The sequence below is a fragment of the Phyllopteryx taeniolatus genome, chromosome 23 (genome assembly GCF_024500385.1).
Source record: "Phyllopteryx taeniolatus isolate TA_2022b chromosome 23, UOR_Ptae_1.2, whole genome shotgun sequence".
NCBI lineage: Eukaryota > Metazoa > Chordata > Actinopteri > Syngnathiformes > Syngnathidae > Phyllopteryx > Phyllopteryx taeniolatus.
Window position 1 is genome coordinate 1,733,640 of NC_084524.1, and position 27,277 is coordinate 1,760,916.

Here is a 27,277-nt window from a genome sequence, read left to right on the forward strand (position 1 = left end):
TTAAGAGAAATGTTGCAAAGTTTTATTAGGCTTTCAAAATTGGAATGTTTGTTTTGCCTACATTCCTATAACCTAACCGCTAACCTTCACGGCCTAACGCCGCTCCAGAAAAAAACATTAAGCTCGACATCCATGCTTGCTCACGTGTCCACGTGCATTCATTGCATTGTGACACTTCACGGAAACATCCAACAAGATTGGTTAGTTGCGTTAATATTCCAACACGTTAGGACAAAGAAAGAAATGATCCCACGTTTGCGCCTCTTGTTCAAGATTTGAACGGAACCTAGAGAGTCCGGTAAAGGTATGCGACGGCGAGACGGAGGTTGCGGGTGTGGCCACTGCCGCTTCATTTGATGTTGCCAATCATTGTAGACTGAAATATCGCCGTCTTCACGCACTCCGCACAACCCAAAAACGTCCCGTCAGCAGATTGTCCTCGTCAAAGAAGCAAAATGTAGTTTTTGGGCACAACTCCCCGCTTACCGCCGACGACTCCCACAATCCACTGCTCATCCCCAGACTCCACCTGCGTGATGATGTCGCCAGGCTGGAGGAAGAGGACAACAGCAGGTAAGAACACTTTGTTTGATGATGCGTTTTGACATGTTTCAATGAGCTCACCTTCACTGTGAGCTCGTCCTCGTGCTCGGCCGTGAAGGCAAATAAAGCTTTGGCCACGCCCCTCACGTCCGCCTTCCGGCTTGGGATTGGTCGATCTGAAACCAGGAAGAAACATTTCAGTCAATGTCTCGATAAACTCGGGAATTGATTTTTTCCGTCGCCGATAGCAATGCAAACAGGCCCTGGGCAGAGCAGCTTTAACCAACAGTAAAGAAATCATAAAATGATGACGACATCATATGACGTCGCTTGTTATTTTGTCGCACCCTGGCAGGCCTGCGCGAAAGCGGCGGGGTAAAGCCCCTCCCTCCCAGCAAGTCGGCCCCTCCTCCATTCGGAATCCACATGTTCGATCACTTGGATATGCGCCCCCTTGTGGAAGGAGAGATCCTCTGCGGTCTGACCAGGAAAGTCGAACAGCGCCACTGCCCATTCCTCCACCTGAGTGCAATTAAATACAGGTATATTGCAATTGATAACATGTATTTTCTAGACGAGGGGACTCAATCGGTACAGACAAAGGGTCCTCAATCTTAACTCCAGTTGAACAAATACCATATGTGCTCCTAATGCCACAGGAGTCAAAAAGTTGCCTATTTCAAGATGTTATGTTTTTTTTTTTAACACAAAAAAGTTGCAATATTGAGAGAATTTTTCTTTTTCTTCTCTCAATTGTAATCTTTACATTAGCAAAGACGTTTTGTCAGGGTAAAACAGTCATTGTCTTAGGAGAATCGAGTCATACTTCCCGAGATCAAGTCATAATGTGGTAATAAGGTCAAAGTTTAAAGGGGGACCAAACCCAAACGATATAGCTATTAAATATTCAGCAAGGACAAGCTAAATATCTTCGCTGTCGGGCGGAATCCTCGCGTGGCCAAAACGAAAGGAACAAAAACGCCATCTTGCTTGAGTTACCAAACATCACATCGTTCAAGTTGGTGTTCAATTGCTACCATACGCAACACCAAAATTGTGTTCAACTGCTAATTAAATACACTAAGCGCACACTGGCGCTAGCTGTCCACGTCAGTCTGGACTTGCACCAGACAAACAGGCTTTACTACGTCACAAAAGCAAATGACGCCTTCACAAATTTTTCAGCGCCATGAGTAATGCAATAAATGAGAGGACGAGCAGACTAAACGTTTTACGAGAAGCAAAAGAATCTGCAAGCGCTTACCTTGGTGACTGGTTCTTCCTTCTGCAGCAAAGCATTACAGCGATCCATTTTTAAACAAAACAGGCTTACTCAAATATATCAAAGCAAAGTATTTTCACTCATTATTGTCTAAAAAGCATCAAATCTCTATCTCTATCTTGAGGTGACAATTATGCCGAAAGAAACACCACGAGTAATGGAGAAAAGGAATCTTATGAATCGTTTTAAACTCACCTCTGATTCTTTTGAGGATGTCGGTGCGACTGAGGAAAAACAAAAAAATATTGAATCATTAGACATCCAAGAATCAAAACCCAATGGCGTGGCTCACCGGGACTTTCTGGCGGGCGGTCCTCAGCGACTCGGGCGAAGCTCAGCGGGAAGAGTCCGACGCGTCCGCGAATCTGGCCGCGGGCCCACTGTCGGTCGAGCGGTTCCAGGAGGCCGATGGTGTCTCCCTGGGAGAAGCTCAGCTCGTCATCCTCCGCTCCCTCGAAGTCAAACAAAGCGACGTAACGAGGGCGGCTGCGCACACGCACGCACGACACGGAAAGAAGTGAACAACAAATGGAGAGTAAAAAAAAAAAAAAAAAAAAAAAAAAAAAACACAAACATGTTGGTGTTTGGTGTGTCGGACCTGACAGGAGGCGGCTCGGGGTGTTTCTGCATGGCCGGCTGATAAAACAAAACAAGTGACAGTTAAGTTCCACGCACAAAAAGACCAATGGGTACATTTTATGAACAGAAAGCCTGCGAATTGGTGGGCGATGGGCGGTCACTGTATTGACCATTGTTTCCATATCATCGCACCTCATACCTGCCAGCAAGTCTCCAAGCCGGATTCTGGTAGCCGTGTTGGGGGCAGCTCGTCGAGGTCCAGGAGACACTCTGACGTGCTGCAGAGCGGCGTAACGGCGCTTGGCAAAGGCTCCGGCGGCGGGTCCTCCAGGACGATGAGGACTTCCTGTTTCTGGGACACAACAGTGTGATAGTGGTGCACCTGGAACTCCTATTTGTGACCTTTTTGTCTGTACCGTGGAGCCGGGAAAGAGCGGATGTCCAGGCTTGGGCCGAGGGGGCAAAGGCGGCCCTCTCTTTGACGCTCTGTGACTGGCTGCCGCAGAAGAAGCTGGCGTCTGTGGCCGAGGTTGGCTCGCCGACGACCCGATGCCCGGAGGTGGTGGGCGAGCAGGGACGGATTTGATTGGTGGAGGTCTGGGGGGGAGGTGCTTCACACTTGAAGGCCTGCAGAGAAGAGCTGAGGTTAGTGCAGACAGGCTAGGCTAACATTAGCATCTGTTCATTTTGTTATTTTGAGTCATAGATCTAGCGCAGGGGTTCGCAAACATTTTGCAACACAGCACTTCAAGTTTTTTTATTTATGAAAAAAAGACTCATCATTGTTCAAAAGTCAACGGTTGATGACTTTGATGAAAATTATGCTGACTGTCATTTGCATCGACTATTTAGCGAAAAGCTGGGGAAAAAAAGTCATTTGGAACGTGGGTGTAAATGCGACAATTTAACGCCGACTATTTTGCGGAGCCCCGAGTTACGGCTCGCTGTTTCAGAACCACTTCTCTATCGAGTAGTGAAAAAGGGGGCTTAAGAGAACCAATGAGAGATAAGCAGCACGTCGTCGCGCGTACCTCGGGGGGAGGGGCGGCTCACAGATACCGTCAGCCTTTTTGAGGAGAGGGGACGGCGGTTTGGCGTGGACGGGAGCGGGGTCAGGTGCGGGAGCCTTGGAAGGGACTGGATTTGGTTCCAGAGAGGCTCCTGAAAAGATCAAAAACATACGCTATCATATGGATATTCATTTGAATCGAGCCCCTTTAAAACAGTCAAAACAGTGGGTCAGCCTGAAAGCGACTTTATTTTGAAAATCATGTGCGTCCGCCTGTGATGATGACGTAGTCGTCAAAAAGTAATCACATGAGCTGGCAAAAATGAGTACCCGTGGAAAAAAAAAAAAAATCATCTTTGGCAAGCTTGGGGTTGTGTCCACACAGAGAGGCTTCTTCTGCGCACACAATCAGCCAATGTTGAAGCTGAATCGGACAACCGCAACTCGCTCGCTGTCGCCACACGTTTGCGTTTGGCCTCTGAAAGGCCGCATTGTGCTGCGGCGCACAGCTTACAATACCCACAATGCACCTCAAGAGGTCGGGCAGTTGAGCTGATTTGCAAAGACTCATTGTTGATTCCTTGGTTAGGAAGTATCGACAACATAAGGTGATTTCATCTCCCCGCAGGCACGAAAAGCAACAGGTTTTCCTTTCGTGACGCGTCTTTCCTTTCGTGCAATGTGGGTGCGGTGTATTGAACACATGAAGTTTCAGGGCCAACAGAGGCCAGTAGGTCAAGTTTGTAAGTGTCACCTACATACTCACACACCTGATTCCATTGCGTTCACGGTGGGTAAAACAAAAGTCAACACACCCCTGTTGAAATGCCAGGATTTTGTAATAGAAAAAAATTGAACCGAGATAAATGATTTCAAAACCTTTTTTTTCCCCCCACAATTACGTCACTTTCACGTATAACCTGTGTAACTTATTTCGGAGGGAAAAAATAACCATTTCGAAAGAGGAAGTAAAATTAATGAGATAATGTGGTTGCACAAGTGTGAACGCCCTCTCATAATTGGGAATGTGGCTGTGTTCAGAATTAACAAGTTTCTAAAGGTCATAAAATGACATAATAACCCTGAGATACAAAGATATTGCCTTAGTTTTATATACCATTATTCATATAAATCAAATGAAATACAAATTGAGAGCTGACAAAATTTTATTTTTTTTCTTCTGAACGCATTGCCAAAAAAAACAAAAAACAAAAAAAAAAAATTATCGGGACATCACTATATGTAATATTTTAATAAGGCAATGATACGTTCAAATGGTTTTACGGTCATAACAGCCCCCTAAGGGGAAACCATAACGACAAAGTGGTTTACGACAAAAATGAGTGTGAACAGTGACCCCTGTTTAGTGCAGGGGATATGTTCAAGACCAACTGGCAATATGTGAAAATCTGCGACATAGAGCGCCATCATCATAAAACGCTTTCAAAACTAGCTTGACCCCGCCACGCGCTGTAAGTGTGCTCCTTGTGTTTATGTTTGACTGTTCTCCTGGTGTGGCAAGCGCGTCGGCGACTGTGGTTCTCCTCCTCACATGCGAGGGCATAACAGCAAGCAACTAAAGTGTAAAAACCGTGAGGAACGCTGTATACCTTGGAGAAAAAAGAACAAGACTTACCTGTCAGGTTCACAGTATCCTGAATGTGGGCTTGCGCCACCCTGCTGACCTCTGTGAAAGGCCTGGGGGGCCTCGTTGGGGTCACGTGTCCGGCCGCGGTCGCCTTCTCGTGCGGTGGCGCGCCCACGCTCGTTCGTGGGGCAACCGGCGGTCTGGACGGAGATTTGGTTGCGGCTGGGGTCTCATTGGGGGAGGGTGCGGGTTTCTGTGGCGGGAGCCTGGGAGCCGGGACAGGTGTGGGGCAAGGAGCGGTGGAGGGGCGGTGACTCGGAAGGAGCTCTGTGATTAGCAGCGGTTTGGGGTTCAGGACCTCAGCGTGGCAATCGATAGAGTCCACGGCGGATGCTTTTGGGAGGCTTTTGGGTTTAGGTGCAACGGCGGGAGGAAGAACTTTGGCAGGTTGCCCTTGGAGACGAGGGCGGGGCCGAGGTTCGGGTCTCTCGGCGACCGCCTCCTCGCTGGTGCTTGGGTCGCCACGGCTCCCGTCAAGCGCCACCTGCTGCTGCTCAAAGGCCTGGATCCTCGCCCTGAGGGCCGCCATGTCCTCTTCCTCGTCCTCCGATTGGCCGAGGTCACTGTCGTCACCTCGCTGCTCAGGGACACCCCAGTCGTCGGAGCTGAAGGCCTCCAGAAGCTCCTGAAGGTATTTACCCCCACTCCCGTCCCGTTTGCCGACGTCACTGCGAGCGCGGGCGGCGAGCGTGGCCAAGCCGTCTTCCCGCAGTTTCACCAAAGTCTGAACCTTGACCTCGTTGCTGACCTGGGTCACGGTCGACCTGGATCGGGGCCTGGGGCGCTCCGCCGCGTTGGGAAGGGGTGCGGCTGCGTGGAGTTGCCCTGATCGGCCGCTGTCGGAAGCTGTGGGCGAACGGGGGCCGATTTTAGCGTCTGCTGGGGACGGAGAGGCGGGGATCGGCAGCCGCTGCGGTTTGAGTACTGAACAGAAAAAGACACTTTTTCACTTGGAGGGACGGAATAGTTTGACTACAATTTCAGACAATTAGCTGCTTCCACCGTACGGAGCATCTCTGATAGTAGTACCGTGAACCGCTGCCTAGTCGCAGTTCGCTAATCTCAAACTCAGATACGGTAGTGCCTTGACTTCTGAGTTTTATTGGTTCTGTGAGTGTTTTGGAATCATAGCTTGTGTTTCAACGATGGCTCAAACGAACATCCTCTCACCCGGAGCTCCAGGAGAGGATCCAGTGTCTGTTTGAGTGGCAATGGTCGTTCTAAAAGCCGGATGAGACGACGATGACGGTGATGGAGCCGATGAAGATATGTGCACACCCTGCTCCTGCGTCTTCTCCCTGATCACCTCATCGTAGGAGGGAGGAGGCTGTGGGCAGCAGGGAAAATGTACAACTGCCACGTGGTACAGCGTGCCATCACGGGAGCGGCGCTACCTGTATGGACGGCGGGATTGTGGGTCCCCAGATTCGCGTGGCCGGAGGAGGCGGCGGTGGGAACGCGCCGGGCGTTCCGGCTAACCAGCAAGGGGAGGGGAGCGGTTCGGCCGACAGGATGGTGATCTGTGGTCGCCTGGCAACCGGGCCCCTGAACAGGAAGTAAACGGGAAGAATAAAACACACGCGGTGACGGCGGGAATGACGAGAGAGTTCCTTTACCTGGCGTCTCTGTCCCTGTCTCTGTCTCGCGGAAGGTCAGGGAAACTGGACCTGCTGGTGGCTGATGGATAAAAAGTATTGGGACGTGCCTCTCAGGCTTTATCTTCAAAACATTTTGCATTTTTGTGTTCTCACATTTTTTGATGGCTGCTCTGAGGGACCAAAGTGGGCCTTGGCTGTACAGATAACAAGATGGAAAAACACCAGTTAGCTGAACTGATTTCAAGATGTTTTGCGACGTCGGAATGGAGCCTGAGCTTTTTTGTTGCTAGGCAGATTAGGATAGGAGACCAACTCAACACACACACACAACAAATCCACTTCGAGGTTAGCCCCATAAAGACATGCTGACACTGCCCCTGGCTGGTTGGCATGCCAACAGGCCAACAGCCCAAATACTTTCAAGAGTGTGTCAGAGAAAAAGTGGGGGGGGGGGGCAAACACACCAGAGTGCGGATGGACTTGAAGCACAAAACGTTTTAGATGCCAAAAGGGACAAAGAGCATATTGGGTTACACGCACACACAAAAACTGAAAAAAGTGTTCAACCTGAGACGATTCTCTGGCTTTCTCCTGCCAGGACGACCTGCGGGGGGGCAGACAGACGAGACAGAAGTTGTCACAGGAAACGCTCAACGTCAACGTGTCATCGGCAGTCGCCGGCTGTCCATCAACCGCAGAAGGTCTGCTGCCGAAACGCGACATTTGACCCCAAACCTTCCTTTCGTCGGCCCGTCTTCTCCCCACAAAAACAGAGACGGATTTTCTCGCCGTCCTTTCCGCCGGTCTCCTCCCTACTTTTGACTCCTGACTTTTCTGGCTCTCTCCTCTCCAGGAAGTGGCCCTGCGATTGGTTGCGACAACTTCTGCTGAAGTCATGGCGCCGCGCTTAACGCTTCCAGATGTTTGCAGCCCCCGCCCCCGAAGCTAATACAGCAGTTCCTTCTCTTGGTCACGGGTTTCATTAGAGAGTCTACTATTTTCCCAGTTTTTGTATATAATTGATGGGTTCTATGATTGCGACGTGATAGTGGTGGACTAAGTCCCCACTATAACATACACAGCCCACCACTGCATGGACATAAAGAATTCCAGGGGGGAAACACCTGCCCAGAACACCGCCTCATCGATCAAGAGCAGCTCGGCTTTCTCAGGCCTGCGCCAGACGACTTTTGACCCCGGACGGCGGCACGAGCACGTGTTGACACAAGAAGCGAGGCGGCGGTACTCGTTTCTAGTCACTCGGTGGTTAATCATCTGCTCAGCTGTTAGCGGGATCGCCCCCGACGAAAGAATTTATAAAACCAGTCAATCGGATATTATCTGACACACCTGGTATTATTACAGGAATAGTCATCTGATTAGAAAAAACTAAAAAGGTGTTTTTTTGACAATACAGCCTTTTAATTTTTTTTAGATTAAAGGCATCTTTTCCAGAATAAGGCTGTATTTTTGACATTTCCTTATTAAAAAAAAATGACTTATTTCAAATCTGACACACCACAGAAGGGTGCTGTTAACATCCCTGCCAAATTTGAACGATCTAAAAAAAAAAAAATGAATAATTGCCACATATATAAAATGAGGCTTCAAAATTGGGGGAAAAAAATAATAATAAATCGCAGCATTCTGTCTGCTCTCCAATATGCTAAAAACACGTCCCGCTCGACCGTCAACTGTTCTGCTACGACCTGGAAAAACGATTGAGACTTCGTCTAGCATATTTTTGATGCCTACGCATAACTACAAGTGAGCCGCCGGTGCACGCAATTTTTCTTTACATTTATTTTTCCGTCCTCCTTGCACTTCCACTTTTCAGTGTGTGACGGGCGGGCACTCACGGCCAACAACGAGGCGCTCTCGAGCGGCCACTATTCAAAAGGACGATGCATTTTCAGGGTGTAGACGTAGCTTGCTAGCAAAACACACGTCACAATTGCAGTGGTTAATTGCTGATGTGAATGAAGGCGCTCAACTTCTTATACAGTGGGGGAGGGGCGACTCATGCCGGAATATTAAGTGCATCAACGGGCATGTTGTAGTCACCCCCCCCCCCCCCCCCCCGAAATTGTGGAAAAACAGTTTAACGCTATACCTCCACAATTTGAGTACTACATACTTTTGAGTCTTTCAGCATTTACCTTCAAACGTGGATCATGTAGTTCAAAACAAATCTCTGGATTCACTTGACAGGGTCTTTAAACTTGGACCTGAATACAGTATCATAACATTGCGACTTCCTATTGGAGAAACACAAGTTTATTCTTGGACGATTATGACTTCTCATTCTGACAAAAACATTTGTAAAGGTAAAAAAAAACAAAAAAACAACGTAGATTTTTCATCGTATCGACCCCACCCCCGAGAAAATAGGCAACTTTGTTGAATAGGATTATATGAGGGGGGTCCTTGTCCTAAAAACGTCTTGGACCCAAATCGTTTGAGAAGCCCTTGAGTAAACTCCACGCGGGCGTAAAAGAACCGTCGTGTTGGCGTCCTGTATTGATCTCGTGTTGTTGTTTTTACCTTCGTTGCCGCTGGACTGCCGTCGCACGACTCGCCCGCCGGTGTCCCTCCTCGCACTCTCGTCGTCTTCGTCGGGCCTCGCTTCGGCCATGTCTGCCCGACTTTCGGCGTCTCTTTCCCCCGGGCGGCGGCAACGTCGTCGTCAACTCAGCCCTCCGAACGACTCCGCCGCCTTTCCACGGAAGCACTTGTTGTGTCGACAGCACAACTTTCTCCCAGCTCCGCCACCGCGGGTGCTCATCAACCGGACCTATGACGTCAGATACTTCAAATAAAACGTAAAAAAAAATCAAATAAAGTTAATCCAAATACTATTGTCGGAATTTCCAATTAAATAAACGCTAAAAGAAAAAGCTATTATCGGCATTAGTTTCACTTGCCCCCTGGTTTAGAATAAAAAATAAAAAATACTGGCGGAAATGGGCTTCCAGTCTGAAAACAGGCGTTTTTCAGTTGATATTCAAAACAAATGAAAATGTAAAAAACAACGAGAATGTTTCTGCCTCCCTGGGGGGCGGGGCGTGCTCCAGCCAGTGGGCGTGGCCAGGCATTACCTAGCATTGATGGACAGCTGGGACGCTTAAAGCCCCAGGAGCGCAGCTGAGTTCACAAAGCACTTGGGACGTCCCTCAGGAGTGACTGCCAGGCCCCTAAATCACAACTGCCAAGGTAAAAACAAACTTCAACTGAATATTTTATATACAGTCAGGGCACATCGGCCATTGACAGCAATATAGCATCGAGCTTTGCATCGCAAATGTTGGAAATGATGTTATTTGTTCATATTCCAGTTGAATAAAACAGTGTTGAAAATGTAATTTATGAAAACATGCATTTTTGCATTGATCTTTTAGAAACACCCTGTTGTCTACACCAACTCTAAAACATGCAAAGTCGACACTTTCTGCGTGTGTGTGTGTGTGTGTTGTAGAACCCGGTAGTCCATTTGTCGTCAGTAAAAGTCACTTAAATGCACAACTCGTCCAAAAAGAGGAAACCCTCCTTTTGTGTTGTGTGCTTAATCTGTGGTTGTGTGAAGGCATGTGATAGTATATGCGACAGTTAATGGGGACAACACGCACGCGCACACACGCACAGCAGGCCATATGGGATTAAACATCACTGTCTCATTCGAGATTAATCTCCTTCCTCTGCAAACACGTTAGGGCTTCTATTCTTATGAGGGCCGAGGCCAGAGGTCACCAACATGGCGGCAGCCCCTGAAGGATCATTTGGGCCAGTTCGAAAAGTAGCTCAGCAGTGATGGGACATTGTGATTTCCTAGGAATGTTGTAGAAGTGATCAATGGACCATGTTGCCGTGCTGGAGGTGGTTATAAGGATTTGTTGGAGTTGGGAATTCACGGAATGTCCCGGAACACCCAGGGTGGGTCTCACTCCCATTTTCCTGTTTACAACCTCTTGTTCCTGTTCAAGACAATTTAATAGAGAGGTGGCGTGAGTTTTTTTTTTTAATCCCATCCGGAATGATGAAGTACAGTGGTGCTTTGAGATACGAGTGATTCGATTATTTTTTATTTTTTTTGCTTTGAACAAAAAAATTGAGACGCAAACGTCATAACCTTATTCGCAGGCATATTATTTATCCTCAGTAAAAAACGACTATTACTTAAGATTACTGAGGGAGTTGTCAAACTTTTATCTCACTTGTCTGTATTATACTGCCCCCAAGTGGGCAAGGCGTGCACCAGAAGGAGCAGCACAATGTTAATTGAATTGAAGCAAAAAAATAATTTCTTTACGCTGTATCCCAGTGGTTCTTAAACTTTGTACACTAAGTACCACATAAAAAAATACTTGGCTCTCCAAATACCATCATGACCAATAATAAACTTCAACATAGTAGGCCTAAGTAATCATCAAAAACAAGACACAAAGAAATAGTGCACTTAACTAATTATCCCATTGTACATTTCACCTAAAAGTTCAATGAAAAATCTCTAAATAAACCTTTAAAAACAGTTCTTAAAGATTGAACGCAAACGTACTGTACGAGTTAAATTACAACTGACCTGTACCAAGACAGTGATTCGTGTGCCTACCACTAGAGGGAGCCAGTGTACCACTACTGAGAGTAGTAGCGCACTTTGACAACCACTGTTCTATATAATCATGTCATTACTGTATGTTTGAATAAAGTAGTGGAGTAATTGCATTTCCATTCATTTCAATGGGCAATTGAGATCTGAGTGTTTTGAGTAAGGACGAGAGTGAAGTCACGGAACGAATTCAATTCGTATCTCAAGGCACCACTGTATGTGTCGCAAATACACACTCAGAGTGTCCAGCGCGTGATCCTGGGCCGGCAGCAATGGCCAGATGCCCGTGCCGCCCCCGGAACATGCCGCAGCTGTCCGACCACAAGTCAGGATGATGGCCTCAGCCGTGGCCGGCGGCGATCGTGGGAAGTCGCTGACGCTGCGAGGAGTGGACCCCGAGACGTGCATGATCGTGTTTAAGAATCACTGGGCGCAGGTGGGCGTGGTCCGCCAAAAAGCATCAGCATCGTGTGATGGCTTCTCTCGTTTACCAGCTCTTCTTGGCCTACAGGTGGTGAAGATCCTGGAGAAACATGAGCCGGGTCGCGGCGGCGCCAGTGCGCTGAGTTTCCTCTCCAGCCACGCCGGCAGCGGCGGCGCCCGCCCCGGGTCCATCCCGCCCGACGAGGCCAGCGCCGTCCAGAACTACGTGGAACACATGCTGTTCCTGCTCATGGAGGAGGAGGCGGGTCAAGGTGAGAGCCAAAAGAATCTATCTTTCTACAAGGAACCGTTGTGGACTTTGGGCGAGTGGCGGGGTGATCCCCGGACTGGTCACCAGCCAATTGCAGGGCACAAATCATTCGCAGCTATGGACAATTCAGTCGTCAATGAACCAAAAATGCATGTTTTTATGGCAAGGAGATTTAATATTTAAAAACCAAATTTGACTATTCGGAATTAACATTGCTGGTATTAGCACTTTTCAAATTGAAAAAAAAATCGAGGGATTTTCTTCGCCGAATTTTGCCAATTTTCTTTTTTTTTTTTTTTTTTTTTTTACACAGTTAGCGCTTAAGACTAAGATTCAAACAAACATCGGGGGGGAAAAGTCTACCAATTTTTCTCTCTTGTAAATTTAAACAACTAAAGGACAAAGTATTGTAAAACAGTCAAATGTTCTGCCTGTAATTCATATCTTTATTGTTGTAAGCGTTAAGGGACAAAAAAGAAGTTATTTTATTCAGTATATATTTTTTAATGAATCAGTTATCGGAATTATATTTTGCCAACTATCTGAATCGACATCGGCCTCAAAAAATTCCTATCGGTCGGGCCTGAGTAATTACATTTTGAATCCTTGGACTTTTCATTCAAGGTAGCTGTAAATTCATTGCGTCTATTTCAGTTTTGCCCAGTCAAAATTGAATCGGAGAATATGCGCAACGTTTCGCCGAAGACAAATGACGTCACTTTTGCCATTCGCGTGTACAGTATGGCCTTTGTCATTTTACTGTCGAGATCTACAACTCAGTTGCGGGTATCCGCGAGTGAATTAAGGACATCTGCAAACGGCAGAACAGAAATAAGTCCAATTGTCCATCACACAAGATTTCTATAACCACACCTGAATCCTCAGGAGGAGCGATGGGTCCCATTTTGGAGTTTGTGGTTCTGGAGGGTGTGATGGAGCGCCTATTCCTGTGGAGCTTGAGGAGACAGTTCACCGAGGACATGAAACTGGAGCAGCTCAGGATGTACCAGATGCTCCTGACCCAGGCCCACCAGCCGCTCCTGCACCACAAGCCCCTGCTGCGGCCGCTCATGACGCTGCTAGCCTCCTGCGGCGGCGCCGGCGCAGGTACGGTACGTGGCCTCGGTAGAAGCGACCTCCTCGGCTGACCGCCGTTGCGCTTTTTTTAGACACCGGCGGTCGCGTGGAAGCGGAGCTCGTCCTCCTGTTGAACCAGCTGTGCGTGGCTCTGGTGAAGGACCCCTCGGTGCTGGAACTGTTCTTCCACACCAGCGAGGACCAGGGCGCTGCCAACTTCCTGCTCTTCTCCCTGCTCATCCCATACACGCACAGGTTCTTGAACACAAACACACAGAGTGAAACTCATTTCCCCAGCGCACGCTGAAGGTCATCCTCAACCCCCTTAGACAAGGTCCGGTAGGTCAGCAGGCCCGAGAAGCTCTTCTGCTCATCATGTCGCTTTCGGCCTCCGAGCCTCGAGTGGCCCAGCACATTGCGCAGAGCACGTACTTCTGCCCAGTAAGTCTCCACACACGCAGCATGCATTCTTCATGAGCGAACAAAACCGCCACAACTACTCAAGGGTGCGTGCAGGTTACTTGATCAATGGGCCTTGACATAGAATTGTGGGAAGCAAGCGAGTTGCTCAGTGAATGTTTTTCACGATCCCAGGGGAACTTTGATGGCGGTTGCAGCCACGAATGAGGCGGCTGTGTATTTTTGGCGATCACTATGTCGTACGTTATGTAACAACGTAACGAGGCCATGGCGTTTGGTCAGGGGAAAGTTACTCCGGGTCAAACATTGGGAGGCTGCTGTGAGGGCTCCACGCCACCTGAGGGCGCCGTGCATCATCACCAGGAGCCATCAGAGGACAAACGGGTTCAGTGTTAATTTACTTCAAAGTGTCGGCCATGTTGGCTCCATCAGTCACTTATTCCCTACTCCAGCACTCTGTAATACTGTACGCATACAATAATGACATAATTAAATAGAATGTGAAGAATTAAAATGTTTTTGCAACATTTTTTGTTTCAACCCAATGCACATCGCGCTGCTCCTTCTGGTGTGCGCACACACCTTCATACAGACAGACACACGAAGAAGAGTTTCACAACTGACTCAGTAAGATGCACTTGCAGTATATGAGTCATCTTTCGCAAACGATAAAGCTGGGCTAGGCTCCAGCACGCCCGCGACCCTTGTGAGGAGAAGCGGTACAGAAAGTGGTTGGATGGATAAAGACTATATGACTTTGGAGTATCGCAATTGGCGTCACTGTACAGGGATTTTGAGTGGACTTTTTACTGAACTACATAGTCCTCTATATGAAAAACTCTATATCGTGGCTGAGGAGTGGGAATGATGAATGACTCCAAACGCAGCCGGTGCATTCGGAATCATACACTCGTTCGCTACCCCCTAATCACTATATCGAGATTTAGAGTGGGCTTTTTAGCCACAAAAAAAAAAAAATCCCATGAGTACCAGTGTGTGCGGCAACTAACATTACGTGTCACCTTCAGATTTAATGCCATGTGACCACCCTGACCTCAATCTTCTTGTAGAGAGCAGATTAGTAAATCAGCACGAGATTGGCCGGCAGTCCAGGGCGGAATTAGTGAGTCTGCGTGTGACTGGAGCGCCATCGCCGCCATTGATGCTGCTCTTGTTTAATTTTTTTGGGTACTTGAATCTGTGCCTCCTCCCCTTTCCCCAGGCTAAGGAATGGAGGGGACAAAAAGGGGGGGAAAAAAAATCTCCCTCCTGTTTCTTTCCTGCATAATCCAGTCTGGAATTTCAATCCACGTTTCATTTTGTGTTTTGACCCATATTCACCTTTAGGCACAGCTGTCAAACTTGAGGCCCTCGGGCAGATTCACACCACCGCATCATTTTATCTGGCCTGCATTAAAAAATAAATCACATGCAGCTAATTTGTTTCTTACTGAAATATGTACCAAAATTCGATTCATTAGATTAGACTTCACTTCACAATAATTTTAAAAGCAATGATATAAATGAACAACATAAGTTCTGCCAACTTACATCTTTATCTTCAGTGTTGTGCATACACTGCGGACTGCTTTGAGTGATTTGCTGAGATTGTGATTTAACAGCGACAGTATTAAATGTCAAGCTGTGTGCAGGTTCTGGCCACGGGTCTTTCTGGCCTCTACTCGTCTCTGCCAGCCAGGTTGCAGGTCTACAGCGAAGACTGGCACTGTTTGGACCGGCCAGACTGGCAACAGGTACCTGACAACCGCAAGCTGAGAGTGCCAACACCCTGAGGGGCGAGCAAATGACACAAAGATTCTGATGTTTCAACAGGTTCCTGCTCTTGTCCACTTTTTGCACTCGCTTGGCTTCTGCAGCGCCGTCACCAGCGTAATGCAAACAATTGTAGTCTTAAAACAACAACATTGTTTTTTATCCTTGTAATCCTAGCCTCTTCACAGGTGACTCATCCTTCCATCCGCTCCCAGCTGCTGAGCTACATCCACAATGGCTTCTTGGTGCCCGTGTTGGCTCCTGCCCTGCATAAGGTACACAAAACACATCCCTGTAGTTCATCGTGATTTGAAGTTTTCGACATTATACCCCTAGCTTTTTGCTGTACGCAGTCTTACGCCCAGCTGTTGGCAAACAAGGGATGGGCATTTTGTGTGTGTGCGTGTGTGTGTGTGTACACGCGCATCTGTGTAACAGCTGACTGTGGAGGAGGTCATGACGACCACAGCCTACCTGGACCTGTTCCTGCGCACCATCTCTGAGCCTGCGCTCCTACAGACCTTCCTGTCCTTCACCCTGCTGCACACCCACGACAATGTGCACATCCTGGACACTCTGGTCAGCAGAATCAACACACCCTTCCAGGTAACGCGCCCGGCATGCTGCTGAAAGCAGATCCGGATCGATGACCTGGTCTTGGTGCTCCTCAGCTGGGCACGGTGTCGCTGGCTCTGTTCAGGACACTCATCGGTCTCTTCTGCGAGGACGTCATGCTGCAGCTCGTCTTCAGGTCAGCCTGATGAAAATGTCCGGTATATCTGTGTCTGTATTATACTGCCCCCAGGTGGCCAAGGTGTGCACACCAGAGGGAGCAGAACAATGCCAAGGCAAATAATAAGACATTTATAAATTAGATGACAAAACCCCAATGCTGCTAAAGTGGCTGTTGTGAGTGTGTGCGTGTATTGTGTGCCATAATCTCCAGTAGCGGTGTGCAGTGTTGACTGACCAAGATAGCGTCCCGGCACCAGGCGTCATGTAAACGCACAGTCCGCCGCCTCGAGTCTCAGTTCCCGCGAGAATTTTGTCCGTTCGGTAGCATGCGAGCCAGCTTGTTGTCCAGAGAGCGTACGTTGGCTAACACGATGGAGGGAATAGCTGGCTTGTGTGGTTTAGCCGGTAGCCTAGCTCAGATACCTCCGCGCTTGTGTTATTTTCCTGAATAAAAGGCGTAATACTATGGCTCACTTGTTTAGCTGAGCGTCGTGTGCGTGTCCCCAGGTTCTTGATTGCTTGTAGCCACCTGAGCAGGAAGCAGCGGTCCTCCTTAACGCACAAGGCCTGGTGCTCCTCAAGCGCCGCCTCCTTCCTGCGCCTCCTGCCCTCCTGGTGCCCCGTCCACCTGCCGAACGCATACGGAGCCTCGGAGCGCATCCGCTGGCCCAAAGGAGCAGGTGAAGGTTGTTATTTGGTGGTGGTGGCGGCGTGAGCCCGTCACACATTTACATTTGTGCACTGTGATGGTCAGATGTGTCGGTGGCTGACAGCGTTGGTTACTGGCGAGGCTCAGACTTCCTGATGGAAGTCAACTACCTCCATTACCTCTCGGACGCCCGACGGGCCATCGCCGCCTCCAACAGGTTAGTGGCCTTTCCATCTGACACATTACAACAGCTAACTCCAGCATATACGTGGTTTGGCTAGCCAGTCGCCCACTGTGCTGCCGGCTATAGCTTGGGCAACTAAAAAAAAAAACACAGTACTGCCCTGCCATCTTGTGGTATCCATAGAGAATTATCAACCTCTTTCATAAATTACTTTCAGATTTTCACTATTGGCATATCCCTCTTGAATAGCGAGAGTTTACTGTGTAAGACAAATAAAGATAACTTGCCGTGTTGATTCGCCGCGGCATCCCTCAGGGCATGTCAGCGGTGGTCGGCACCTTACGACGGCCACAAGCCGCCACCTGCCCAAGACCGTTCCGGCACGGCGGACGACACCAATGGGGACGACAGAGAACGGCGACTAAAGAGCAACTCCCCTGGCGCCTCTTCCTCTGTGGACGTCGTCTCCAAGAGTCACCAGGCAGGAAGAGCCGGCTCTGCTCTGGAGCTGGAGTGGGATGACCTTTTTGCAGATGAGGATCCGTCATCGTTGGTCGGCAGCTCTGTCGCACCTTTGCCATCCTTACCCCCTCGCCACATCCAGGAGATGCGACGCAACGCCATCAAGCTGGTGCATGGCGCCTACGTGGAGGAGGGTGAATTTGAGGATGACGTTCTGGTCTACGATCTGGTCGCGCAAAAAGACGCCGAGGCTGCTATTTTGGAAAGAATGACTGCTGCAAATCGACGAGCGCATGGAGGCGCCGTCCCCTCTGCGACATCAGGAAGGACGGTACATGAAACCGTTAACTGCATCATGTCGTCACGGAGGATGAGCGAGGATGGAGGAAAGGAGGAAAGAAGGAGTGAGGATTACAGAAGCCAGTCGAGGGAGACATGTGAGGACCCCAACGACGGCATTACTGACGTTTGTATTGCAGACTGCGCACTGGACGCTCAAAATCACATTCCATTCAATGGGCATCCAATGTTGACAAACGCAGACTCCACGTGTCAGCTGCCAAATGTGCTCAACAACAAAGTCCAGCGTAACAATGGCGACTTCCTGTCCCAGTACTATGAGCTAATGCGCTCTTTAGGGGCCGAGCCGGAGTGTGAAAACATCCTGGACGACGTCTCCAACTTTAGGAGGCGCATTCAAAAGCTGAAGCAGAGACTGGTAGAGGAGGATTGTGGAGAGAGAGAGGAATGGGAAGAGGAGACGATGGAGGAGGAGAAGGAAGAAGATGGGGAACGGCACAGTGTTCCATTTACAGGTGGGTTAATAGAGCTTTTCACGATGACATTACACGAACTTCCAGGTGGCGAAAGACAGATTTCTCCGATGTCACTCTAAATACACAACCCCTTCTAGGCAGAGCTTTTGAGAAAATGTTTTCCCGTCGTCTGTATGTTGATTGTCTGTCAGCAGACTCGGTGATGGATGAGTGATTATGGCTGCAAATTTCTTCATCAAATCTCACAGTCGTGCTCACTAACCTTTACCCATAATGCCCCAGGGCCCTTTATCAGTGTTCTGCTGTCCCGGCTGGAGAACCTTCTGGACAACTCCATCGCTGTCAACCTGCTAGTGACCGGCATCCTGGCTCAGCTGGCGTCGTACCCGCAACCTTTGCTGAGAGCGTTCCTGCTCGGCACACAAACACATTGGCAGGCTGGTGTGTGTACACTGCACCAGGTAGCACGCACGCACGCACGCACGCACGCGCACACACACACACACACACGCCTTGACGAGCGTCAAGGAACAAATTAAACTTGTATCTCAATGCACCACTGTATTCATGACCTTGTTTAATAGAAAGGAACTTCAATTCAATTTTGTTAAATTCATTATGTACCAATCATCGCTGGCTTTTCCGAACGGAAAAGCGGACGCCCAAATTAACGGCTGGCGGAAGCCAGGTGCTCCCCACACCCTAGTTTGAGAAGCACTGTCTTAAGGCGTCTCTCCAGACGATGTGTGCGTTTATGCCAAGGTGCTGGTGTCACTTCACGGCCAAATCGAGAGCTACATCCGAGCCCGACCGGAGTACCCCGCCTTGGTCACACAGGCGTGGAGGTTCTTGTTGGCAAAAGACCAGGACAGCAAGATCAGAGGTTCGTGAGTGTTATTCCTCCACTGGCCACTTGTCGAAAAAGGAATACTGAACCTGTATTAAGTGATAACATGCATTGAGGCCCAGCACGTGTATGTGTGTGTGCGTGTGCGCGTGTGTGTTCCAGAAAGCCTTCAGTCTCGGTGCAGCGAAGATCCGGACCGCCCTCTTCCCAACGGCTCCGTGAGGAACTCTCTTGCAGCACCCCACCTCGGCCACCTGCCGGCCTGTCCCGCCATCCCGCCCCAAGATAAGAGCAGAGTGTTCGCCATTGTCCTATACGCAGAATTCCTGAAGGAGCTGGCCGGCATCGCCTTGGAGCATAGCATCGCTGCAGACTGGACCACAGAGGAGTAGATGTGAAAATGGCATTTTAAACAGTCATTTTATTTATTTATATGTCCTGGAAGCCCTTGAATTTTTGGACTCTGCAGCAAAATGCGAATATGATTCTATTTATGTTGAATACAAGAACTGCCCCTTCTTTTCATTGTATCTTTTGGATTCAAAATGTTTTTCCCCCCTATAAATCATACAATTAAAACATTGGTGCTGTAAATTAAAATGATATGTCCAAATGAGACGTGCCTGTACTTTTGTGGGGTCAGTTTCTTTTCTGGGCCTCCTTGGATAAGTTTGGTGTGAACAACTTCTGCTTTCATATCCCATTTGTGTCTTGCCCCAATATTTTAGTTTAGCTGAGAATATAACTTCTGTTGTGAATTGGCGGTGCACAGGGGCGGACTACCATGAGGCTCGGCGAGGCCGCCAAATACAGGGGAGGGGGCTGTGGCCCCGGGCATCTCAACGGGCTTTGGTGGGCATCTCTGAGCCCCTCCCAGATGACCAAGCTTCTCTAAGGTAGACCCCAGGAAACCTGCAGGGGAAACTCCTTTCACTCACTTGTATCCACGATCTTGTTCTTTTGGTCATGACCCACGGCTTGGGACCATAGGTGAGGGAAGGAACCTAGAAAGATCCGCCCATGGTCCTATATGAATGAAATTGACTTAATTGATTTCAAGCGCTGGTTTTAGACTAAAGGAAATGATCTCATGTTGGTGCGATCAGTGAGCAGAACGAGCAACTACATCCTGTGTCTTTGCAGCCTTAGCTCACTTCCTGAAAGTGAGACCGAAAGCGCGCTGCGAGCGTCGTGTGAGTCAAAATATAAGCTATTAAACGGGCAGAGGAGCTTTCTGGGAAGGTTGCACGATATCTTGGTTCAACTGCAACGAAGATGAGCCCTCGATTCTTCTTCCTCGGTGGGTGCAGCGGCGGATCTTATTTGTTGGGGAATGGCCTCCAACAACCGTACGGATCCTTCCCGTGGAAAGTCAAATTAAGTCTCTAGATGCAGTGTGCTTCATACTTTGATCTGTTCAGTTTTAGCGGCAGCTTCTGTATGCCGAGGACAAAACCAAACCGCAACATCGAGGAACCGCACGTCAGGTACAGACAAAATGGAGTTGAAATATTCGTCTTCCTGCCAGTCCACATCTCACCTTCTCCTTCATGTTTGCTCCAGATGCTCTCTCTACGTTGGGGACCCCCCCCATGGACACCTCAACCCCAACGGCGCTGTACCATCACAACCGGACGTCCCCAAATCAACCCGGTGTGCCGTCAACTGCAACGGTGCGGCTGAGCTCCACCTTCATTCTTGTTCCAAGCCAGTGCCTCTCCAACTTTAGTAGCATCGAAAAAAAAAAAAAAAACATAATAACATGCATTCAAATACAGTCTCATTCTAAAAGATTCACCGTAATTAAAAATGTACTGCACTGGATTTTTTAAAACGATTACGCAATTGTGCTAATTAAGTAAGATCTTTTCAGTTTTCTGAATTTAAACACACATCTGTTGAAAGATGCTTTGTTTAAAGCTTGTTGTCATGGAAACAGTAATGAAAACTCATTGAATAGGCACAAACAGCCGGGACCGAAGGACCAACCACAACAGTGAGCCACGAACTCCATGATCCCAGTGAGCGGAAGCCCACAACGCCAGCGGAGGAGGACCTGGTTTCCACAACAGCTCCGAGTGTCACAACAGCGGCGGGTAAAGTCACAATGGCATTCACCAATGCCAGGAACAAGTGGAAAGTATTACTGACGAGGGTTGTCTCTTTCAGCACCCGTGGGCGGCCATGATTCCTGGGGTAAGAATGGTGTGATGTTGAAGATGTTCTGTTCGGACCCTTGACAAGATGCCGCCCTCGTTCTTTAGGTTACATCCTCCTGGTGCTGCTGCTCCTGGTGATCATCATCCTTCTCGTCATCCTCTACCTGCTGAGGAAGGCGTCCCGGGTAAGAGCGGCACTTTGGCACGCCTCAACTGAGAGGAAGGATAGGCGAGCTTCTCGTTGTTAAATGTTCCTTGCAGACGTACTCGTTTGACCTCCAACGTCCGGCTCCTGGCAATCACGGGGGGGGGCCTGCAGGCGACTTTGAGGCCTTCTCCCTGGATAACCAAGGTGTGCTCTTCAATAGCCTTTTTACACAGCGCTGGCGCCAGTGCTGACTGGGTACTGGTGCACATGCTGACAAATGCTATGACCCCAAAAGGCCAAGCGACTCCCTGTGACCGTTCCACATCTCCAGCGGCCAACGGCACGGCTCCACAATCAGAGGAGCACGGTACCGTTTGTGTTCTTTTCAACTCAAACTAAGGTGTGACGGAACTCTTGACTGTACCTGGCTTTTGCAGCACCGCAAGAGGCGGCGCACGTAAACCACTCGAAGGCTTCCGACATCGGAGACTCCTACCCGGCGATCCTCGACGACTCGCTCGAGAAGTCTGATCCATCGGACGCCGCTCAGGAGGAGCGTGACAAAGCTGACAGCAGCCCACGTGAGACCCCACATGTGTTTTACATTTGAATTCTTAAGGGATTTGTGTGGAAATAACATTGTGTGGTTAATGCTCTCTCTCCAGCTGGTTCCAGCGGCTTGTTAGCTGAAAAGGACCTGAATGAGCCATTGCGGTTGAAACCGCTCTTCGCTTCCCCAGGAACTTCCTCGTCCTCCTCTTCTGCTTCCTATTTGGACTGAGCTTTGAGGAGGCTTTTCATTCATCTGTCTATGCCAGCGACATATAGTGACAAGGGGAACATTTAAATGCTTTTCCACTAGAAGGTACAACTGATCTACCTGTTGCCAGTCATACAACAGAATAATAGCTTTGTGTTTAATGAAACGGGCCCAGATTTCACACTCAGTAATAAATTTGAGTCAAACAAGACAATATCATCGTTACATCAGTATGTGGGGGTTTTGTCACGTGCCGTGATATTTGGCTCAATAAAGGTTGGAAAACACTTCTCTTTTGTTTTATATTACAGTAAACGATTTCAAAGGGACTCTGTTAGTTAGTTGAGGTAGGACGGGTCCGAAAAAAGATTTGTGTGAAAGGCAGCTATCACCTTTTTGCAGCAAGCGGAGGCTGAAGTTGTCATCGACAGGCCACCTCAGCGTGTCTGGCGGCGGTGTCGTATGTTGCGGCGCATTTGTGCGCGGGCAGCCGTGCATAACCCCCCCCCCCCCCCAGGCTCATGTGCCTGGGGAGGCAGGACGTCCCAGATCAGGAGGCGAGGCGATGCGGCTGTCAACAGTCAGCGGGACGCAGTACTTCCTACTTGAGACTTGAGACCAGCTTTCATCCGAGGGTTGTTCCAGCTGTCATCTCGGTGTTGCCAGGTGTCCACGCTACATGACTGTGTCAAGAGGTAAGAAAAGAGTATGAACAGCGGGGCTGTTATACCGCTCGAATCAATGACATCCTACCGAGATCACCTGATGACACAATAAGCGACATGCTGTTCCCCTCATTTGCAGTCTTCGTGCGACGCTCATCTGTAGCTTTGTCACACGGTCATTACGGTTTAAGTCAGTTGTGGTTTCTGGCATGTGCGATATGTGCGGCGGTACGGGGCGGCATATTTACATTTTCTATTGTGTAATAGCGCGACATGACAATCATTGATGTCTGTATGGCAAATTTCCATCCCCTTGATAGTTGTCTCGTGATGTCGCACACCTCTGGACACACCCAAACAAACATTTCCCTTTTCAGCTAAACTGTCATATACTGCCTGCAGTTCCATTATTGTAGCCGAGAGGGCGCTTTGCGTTCTCTCTCTCCCCCCTCCTTTCTCTGTTTTCAGCACCTGTCTCCAATCAGCTTTATCACCACCGGTATATAAACCTGCCTGTTCCAGGAAATCCTCGCCGAAGTATTGCAGTTACTTTCAGTGGTACCACGGCCCATTTACCTCCCGTAAGTCACCCTATTCATCGTTCCCTTTTTGATTCCTGTCTCCTGGTTCCAGTGTTTTTGTTCCCCGTGTTTCTGATCCACGTTATTTCTGCCGCCAAGCCAGCCGCCTGTCCTCCCCACCGCCGTTACCTTTCATCAATAAACTATCCATTCTTTCACATCTGCCTCCGACTGCTCTTGGATCCAGCCACTCTCTATTTGTGTCATAAACATTCCCCCTTGTATGGAGAGAACCATATTAACTGGGCCCCAAATCCTAACCTGGACAATGTTACTCAATTTTCACTGCAGCCTTCGACTTTGCCAGCCACCTCCCTCTTTCATTTGCTTATTCGGAAGGTACATCCATTGGGAATTGTAAGAAATAAAGTTTCTCACGCTGTGTTTGGCAACTAAATTTGAGTGTTTCTGTGAATTAGGAGGTGACCCTGTCACTTAGCTTTAGCGACATTAGCACAATAGTGAAACGAGCCTTAGCGCAACAAGGAAACAATGCGATACGTCAATGTTATATTGTTGCGTACTCTGACTTCGCTAACGTACAAAAACCTCATTTCGGTGCGGGCTTTGAAGCGGCAAGTGTGTATCTTCCTGTCTTGCTTTCCTCCCCCACCTGCTAAATAGGAAGTTCAAATGTCACTTATTACTATTTAACAAGAAGTGATCTGTTGGAGATGACCAATTTGTCACTTTGCGTGCACGTGTATTGATTTATTATTGATGAGAATATTAAACCCAATACTGACGTTTGCATTATTGATTTGACCTGATCATGCAGCACATTGACTTCGGCACGCACACAGAGTGCTGGCCCTAGCTTTAGGGCCTGAAGCAGAATTTGATCTATGACTCCCACCACAGCGAGCAAGCGTTGAGAGTTGTTCATCTCGAAAAACACACACACGCACTTCTCCGTTCGTCTCCTGCAGATGTCGTGGCGCTCGTCCTTCCACTGCTCCAAGTTCCGCCACATCTTCGGGAAAGCATCCAGCAGGGAGCACGGCTTCGACGGCGTTCCCATCACACGTGGCGTCCATGACAACCAGTACTGCTCTGTCAATCCTTGTTTCATCGCCATGGTGACAGAGTGCGCCGGGGGCGGGTCCTTCCTGGTGCTGCCCATCCATCATGTAGGCACACTATCATCATGACTAGCCTGACAAAAGGAAATGTTTGACTTTCCACCTTCCAGACAGGCAGAGTGGACCCTCAGCATCCGAGGGTGTGCGGTCACAGGGCTCAGGTTGTTGACATCAAGTGGAACCCGTTCGATGACAGCTGTATCGCCTCGTGTTCTGAGGACTGCACGGTGTTTGCAGATCACGTTCTGTCTTCCATTCTGGTTCTACTGGCGCTCATGGCTGAACGTGTGACTGTACAGGTAAAGATCTGGGACATTCCGCGCTGTGGTGTCGAACGAAACCTCACCCAGGCCAGGAAGACTCTGATTGGTCACTCCAGGAGGGTAGGGCTGATCGAGTGGCATCCGACTGCTGAGAACCTCCTACTGAGCTCGGCCTACGACTACAAGGTTAGGTCCCAAATAAAGGCAGCGGTCTTGGAAATCATTCCAGAAGAAATCTTATGTCTCGGCTCCAGGTCCTCCTGTGGGACGTGTCCCAGGACGGGGCGCTGCTCAGGTGTCCGGTGCGTGTGGTCATGGCGCCAGTCCACCACCGCTTCCCGTCAGAGATGTTGCTGCTGTCCGTCAGCTTCAACCTGGAAGGAAACCGGCTGGCGGTTGCGTCCAAAGACAGGCGCGTTCGAGTGCTGGACCCCCGCACAGGAAGGATTCTCCAGGTGTGTTTTTGTGTTGAGAGACTGGAGACAACACGTGACCTTGTGTGCTGGTGCCGCAGGTGTCCTGCAACAAATATCACAGGGCCAACAAGGTTGTGTACATCGGAGGTTTGAAGATGCTGCTGAGCACCGGTTGCTCGCTCTGGAACCACAGACAGATCGTCCTCTGGGACCCGGTAACTTCAGTTCCTTTTTAGAGAGTAGAAAGTTAGGCCAAAGGTACGTCAACATTGAACAGCTGGACAAGTACATTCAAAACCTTAGAGAATGTGAAATTAAGGTCTCCTGTAAAGGACATAACCTCATTTTAGATTGATCCTGAAGCTTCACCCGAAAGCTGTATATCCCTGACGAGGACAGAGTAGTGTATGATTGCACTAAAAGACAGGAAGGAAGCAGCAGCATCTTGTTTTTGGTTTTTTTTGTGAGCAGGATGACTTGTCGGAGCCTCTGTACGAAGAAGATCTGGACGGTTCTGCAGGAGTTCTCTTCCCGTTCTTTGATCCAGACACTGACATGCTTTACCTGGCTGGGAAGGTCAGCGCATCCATTTCCATCAATACATGCCTTACAATGCTTCTATAGCGTTTCATCATCATTGCAGACCAATAGTAGAATGTCAGCTAAAGTAAGTGTGCTGCAGGGTGATGGGAACATCAGGTACTACGAGCTGAGTTCGGAGAAACCTTACATCAGCTTCCTGACAGAGTTTAGGTCCCCGCTGCCTCACAAAGGACTCGGTGAGATACGGACCAACACCAGCCAAGACTAATTCAAAGTTCAAACTATTCAAGACAGTCTTTAGATCAGTTGGCTACCCTCCAAAAACAAAGCCTAACCAAATCATCAGTGGCAGAACTCAGTTTAAGAATTTGCAAAGGGCTGATGATTTCATTTGTGCTACGCTAACATAACCTCCGTGGCAGCGCAGCGGTGATGCCAAAGCGTGGCCTGGACGTCAACATCTGCGAGATATTCCGATTCTATCGCCTGATCGCCGTCAAAGGCCTGGTGGAGCCGCTGTCCATGATTGTACCGCGCAAGAAGGTTGGTCTATCTCACGAGCTCAGTTGCAAATGTAGAAAGCATCAAATGTTTTGTCTGCTCCGTCAGTCGGCGACATTCCACGAGGATCTGTATCCAATGACAGCGGGAAACCGGGCCGCCATGACGGCTCAAGAGTGGCTGACAGGAATCAACAGGGGTCAGTGACCCATCCCGAGCCAACACGGAGGACAGTGGTTTTCCCACATTGACTCAGCAGAAACTCCTCGTGTGGCTCCAGCAGGCCCAGTCTTGATGTCTCTACATCCTGGCATTCGAGTGGTCAACCCTTACCCAGAAAGCCTTGCTGGGAGGAGCTGGTACCCCAAGGGGCCGACCACAGAAGCACTGCCCCGCTCGACCGCGGGCCTCATGGAGAAGGTACTAACTCGGGGTGGGAATTCTTGGCGTAACAAGCGGTACACTACATCCCATTATATCATTGGCATCGTGGGCAAATACGCTACCCTAACAAAACTTCTCTTTTTTTGTTGTTGACTAGAACTTCCTACAGGAACAGCTGGCCTACCAGGATGCCAAATATCACAGACACACAGACGTGCTGTCGGGCTGGCAGTCAGATGAGTCACAGCTGTGGACGTACGACATCACGCCCCACTGCTGCGAGCCTGCGGAGAGGCCGCCGCCCACCACACAGGATGAGGTAACAGGCCGACACTATATCACAAACAATCGGAGTTTGTGTCGTAAAATCTCCACCAACCCAAAAAATTAATAATACATTTAGAAAAAGAGTGACCATTTTTCTTTCCAGCTGCAAATGTGCAAATGGGTTCAAGGCTCTTCAAAAGTTTCTTTTGTAACCAAGAAAATTTGATTACCCCGGAAAATAAAAATCATAAATTCTTGTGGTTTTGACTTTTCAGAAACGTCCCATAAAAGCAGCTCGTATTTGTCATGCTGAGATGCCGACAAGTGCATTACGAAAAACAAACACCAACAATACATGCAAATACCTTACAGAAAAACTATGTTTGAACTTGTGGAGGCACGCCCTATGTACACATGCTAATGAGCAGAATAGTTCCACTGCTGCTAAATTTGAGCCGGGAAAAACCCGCATATGATCAAAGAATGTCGCACTTTAATTGCCCCCCTAGTGGATAAACAGTTTAGAATCTGACACCCTCCCCGCCCCCCCTCAGCTCCGTGAAGCATTCTACAAACAGCAAGAAGAGATCCGAGGTCTCCGTGAAATACTCGACCAAAAAGACGTCAGT

General features: G+C 48.9%; 4 protein-coding genes and 1 long non-coding RNA gene across 21 annotated transcripts in view; 3 read left to right on the forward strand and 2 right to left on the reverse strand.

Moving 5' to 3' along the window:
• Positions 1-9,864, reverse strand: LOC133472705 (SH3 domain-containing protein 19-like). 3 transcript variants are annotated; one of them, XM_061763937.1, is made up of 17 exons: positions 9,758-9,864; positions 9,204-9,468; positions 7,227-7,263; positions 6,813-6,853; positions 6,678-6,738; positions 6,456-6,606; positions 6,232-6,388; positions 5,050-5,985; positions 3,436-3,565; positions 2,821-3,031; positions 2,604-2,756; positions 2,424-2,461; positions 2,118-2,311; positions 2,021-2,049; positions 891-1,065; positions 625-719; positions 1-550 (listed from the first exon to the last, which is right to left on the reverse strand). In XM_061763937.1, the coding sequence occupies exons 2-17, from the start codon at positions 9,292-9,294 to the stop codon at positions 443-445; spliced, it is 2,607 nt and encodes an 868-aa protein (XP_061619921.1). In that variant the 5' UTR covers positions 9,295-9,468; positions 9,758-9,864; the 3' UTR covers positions 1-442. The 3 variants fall into 3 exon arrangements, with proteins under 3 accessions (XP_061619921.1, XP_061619922.1, XP_061619920.1); XM_061763938.1 differs by lacking the exon at positions 9,758-9,864 and having other exon boundaries at positions 2,604-2,750; positions 9,204-9,689; XM_061763936.1 differs by lacking the exon at positions 9,758-9,864 and having other exon boundaries at positions 9,204-9,688.
• LOC133472699 (FHF complex subunit HOOK-interacting protein 1A-like) lies at positions 9,737-19,495 on the forward strand. Of its 2 annotated transcripts, XM_061763918.1 has the most exons (17): positions 9,737-9,872; positions 11,503-11,698; positions 11,774-11,957; positions 12,842-13,063; positions 13,126-13,288; positions 13,363-13,474; positions 15,106-15,207; positions 15,287-15,343; positions 15,415-15,501; positions 15,665-15,832; positions 15,898-15,977; positions 16,469-16,641; positions 16,716-16,827; positions 17,110-18,071; positions 18,315-18,493; positions 18,795-18,915; positions 19,042-19,495. In XM_061763918.1, the coding sequence occupies exons 2-17, from the start codon at positions 11,543-11,545 to the stop codon at positions 19,269-19,271; spliced, it is 3,108 nt and encodes a 1,035-aa protein (XP_061619902.1). In that variant the 5' UTR covers positions 9,737-9,872; positions 11,503-11,542; the 3' UTR covers positions 19,272-19,495. The 2 variants fall into 2 exon arrangements, with proteins under 2 accessions (XP_061619902.1, XP_061619903.1); XM_061763919.1 differs by lacking the exon at positions 11,503-11,698 and having other exon boundaries at positions 9,798-9,872.
• LOC133472756 (uncharacterized) lies at positions 15,246-24,239 on the reverse strand. Of its 10 annotated transcripts, XR_009786805.1 has the most exons (11): positions 22,860-24,063; positions 22,700-22,774; positions 22,339-22,629; positions 20,420-20,602; positions 19,818-19,905; positions 18,657-19,252; positions 18,295-18,442; positions 16,491-16,624; positions 16,197-16,405; positions 15,701-16,021; positions 15,246-15,492 (listed from the first exon to the last, which is right to left on the reverse strand). It is a non-coding gene; the product is annotated as an uncharacterized LOC133472756 (long non-coding RNA). The 10 variants fall into 10 exon arrangements; XR_009786798.1 differs by lacking the exons at positions 22,700-22,774; positions 22,860-24,063 and adding an exon at positions 24,101-24,239; XR_009786801.1 differs by having other exon boundaries at positions 22,339-22,774; positions 22,860-24,064.
• Positions 19,648-22,471, forward strand: LOC133472740 (uncharacterized). Of its 2 annotated transcripts, XR_009786795.1 has the most exons (11): positions 19,648-20,179; positions 20,301-20,366; positions 20,443-20,552; positions 20,840-20,975; positions 21,049-21,075; positions 21,144-21,223; positions 21,300-21,390; positions 21,482-21,553; positions 21,624-21,767; positions 21,852-22,051; positions 22,349-22,471. XR_009786795.1 is itself a non-coding variant. In XM_061764036.1 (10 exons), the coding sequence occupies exons 1-10, from the start codon at positions 20,155-20,157 to the stop codon at positions 21,965-21,967; spliced, it is 867 nt and encodes a 288-aa protein (XP_061620020.1). In that variant the 5' UTR covers positions 19,648-20,154; the 3' UTR covers positions 21,968-22,288. The 2 variants fall into 2 exon arrangements, 1 of the variants encoding a protein (XP_061620020.1); XM_061764036.1 differs by lacking the exon at positions 22,349-22,471 and having other exon boundaries at positions 21,852-22,288.
• LOC133472723 (coronin-2A-like) overlaps positions 22,505-27,277 on the forward strand; it is a 5,483-nt gene continuing 710 nt past the window's right edge. The window contains exons 1-14 of one of the 4 annotated variants that reach the window (XM_061763990.1): positions 22,505-22,641; positions 23,080-23,192; positions 24,122-24,322; positions 24,385-24,501; positions 24,574-24,723; positions 24,792-24,992; positions 25,052-25,168; positions 25,425-25,529; positions 25,636-25,732; positions 25,924-26,039; positions 26,106-26,196; positions 26,278-26,417; positions 26,539-26,700; positions 27,203-27,271. In XM_061763990.1, coding sequence (XP_061619974.1) covers positions 22,626-22,641; positions 23,080-23,192; positions 24,122-24,322; positions 24,385-24,501; positions 24,574-24,723; positions 24,792-24,992; positions 25,052-25,168; positions 25,425-25,529; positions 25,636-25,732; positions 25,924-26,039; positions 26,106-26,196; positions 26,278-26,417; positions 26,539-26,700; positions 27,203-27,271 — 1,695 coding nt within the window. In that variant the 5' untranslated portion in view covers positions 22,505-22,625. The remainder of the gene's footprint in view (positions 22,642-23,079; positions 23,193-24,121; positions 24,323-24,384; positions 24,502-24,573; positions 24,724-24,791; positions 24,993-25,051; positions 25,169-25,424; positions 25,530-25,635; positions 25,733-25,923; positions 26,040-26,105; positions 26,197-26,277; positions 26,418-26,538; positions 26,701-27,202; positions 27,272-27,277) is intronic. The other 3 variants (XM_061763991.1, XM_061763992.1, XM_061763993.1) reach the window with 3 other exon arrangements.

Coding starts and splice junctions, on each gene's coding strand:
- LOC133472705 (XM_061763937.1), bottom strand. CDS start 9,294: ATGGCCGAAGCGAGGCCCGACGAAGACGACGAGAGTGCGAGGAGGGAC. Junction 7,264..9,203: donor GCAGTCCAGCGGCAACGAAG/GTAAAAACAACA, acceptor GCCCCCCCGCAG/GTCGTCCTGGCAGGAGAAAG. Junction 5,986..6,231: donor ATCCTCTCCTGGAGCTCCGG/GTGAGAGGATGT, acceptor TTTTCTGTTCAG/TACTCAAACCGCAGCGGCTG.
- LOC133472699 (XM_061763918.1), top strand. CDS start 11,543: ATGCCCGTGCCGCCCCCGGAACATGCCGCAGCTGTCCGACCACAAGTC. Junction 11,699..11,773: donor TTAAGAATCACTGGGCGCAG/GTGGGCGTGGTC, acceptor CTTGGCCTACAG/GTGGTGAAGATCCTGGAGAA. Junction 16,828..17,109: donor GCCATCGCCGCCTCCAACAG/GTTAGTGGCCTT, acceptor GGCATCCCTCAG/GGCATGTCAGCGGTGGTCGG.
- LOC133472740 (XM_061764036.1), top strand. CDS start 20,155: ATGAGCCCTCGATTCTTCTTCCTCG. Junction 20,976..21,048: donor GAGTGTCACAACAGCGGCGG/GTAAAGTCACAA, acceptor TGTCTCTTTCAG/CACCCGTGGGCGGCCATGAT. Junction 21,554..21,623: donor TCCACAATCAGAGGAGCACG/GTACCGTTTGTG, acceptor TGGCTTTTGCAG/CACCGCAAGAGGCGGCGCAC.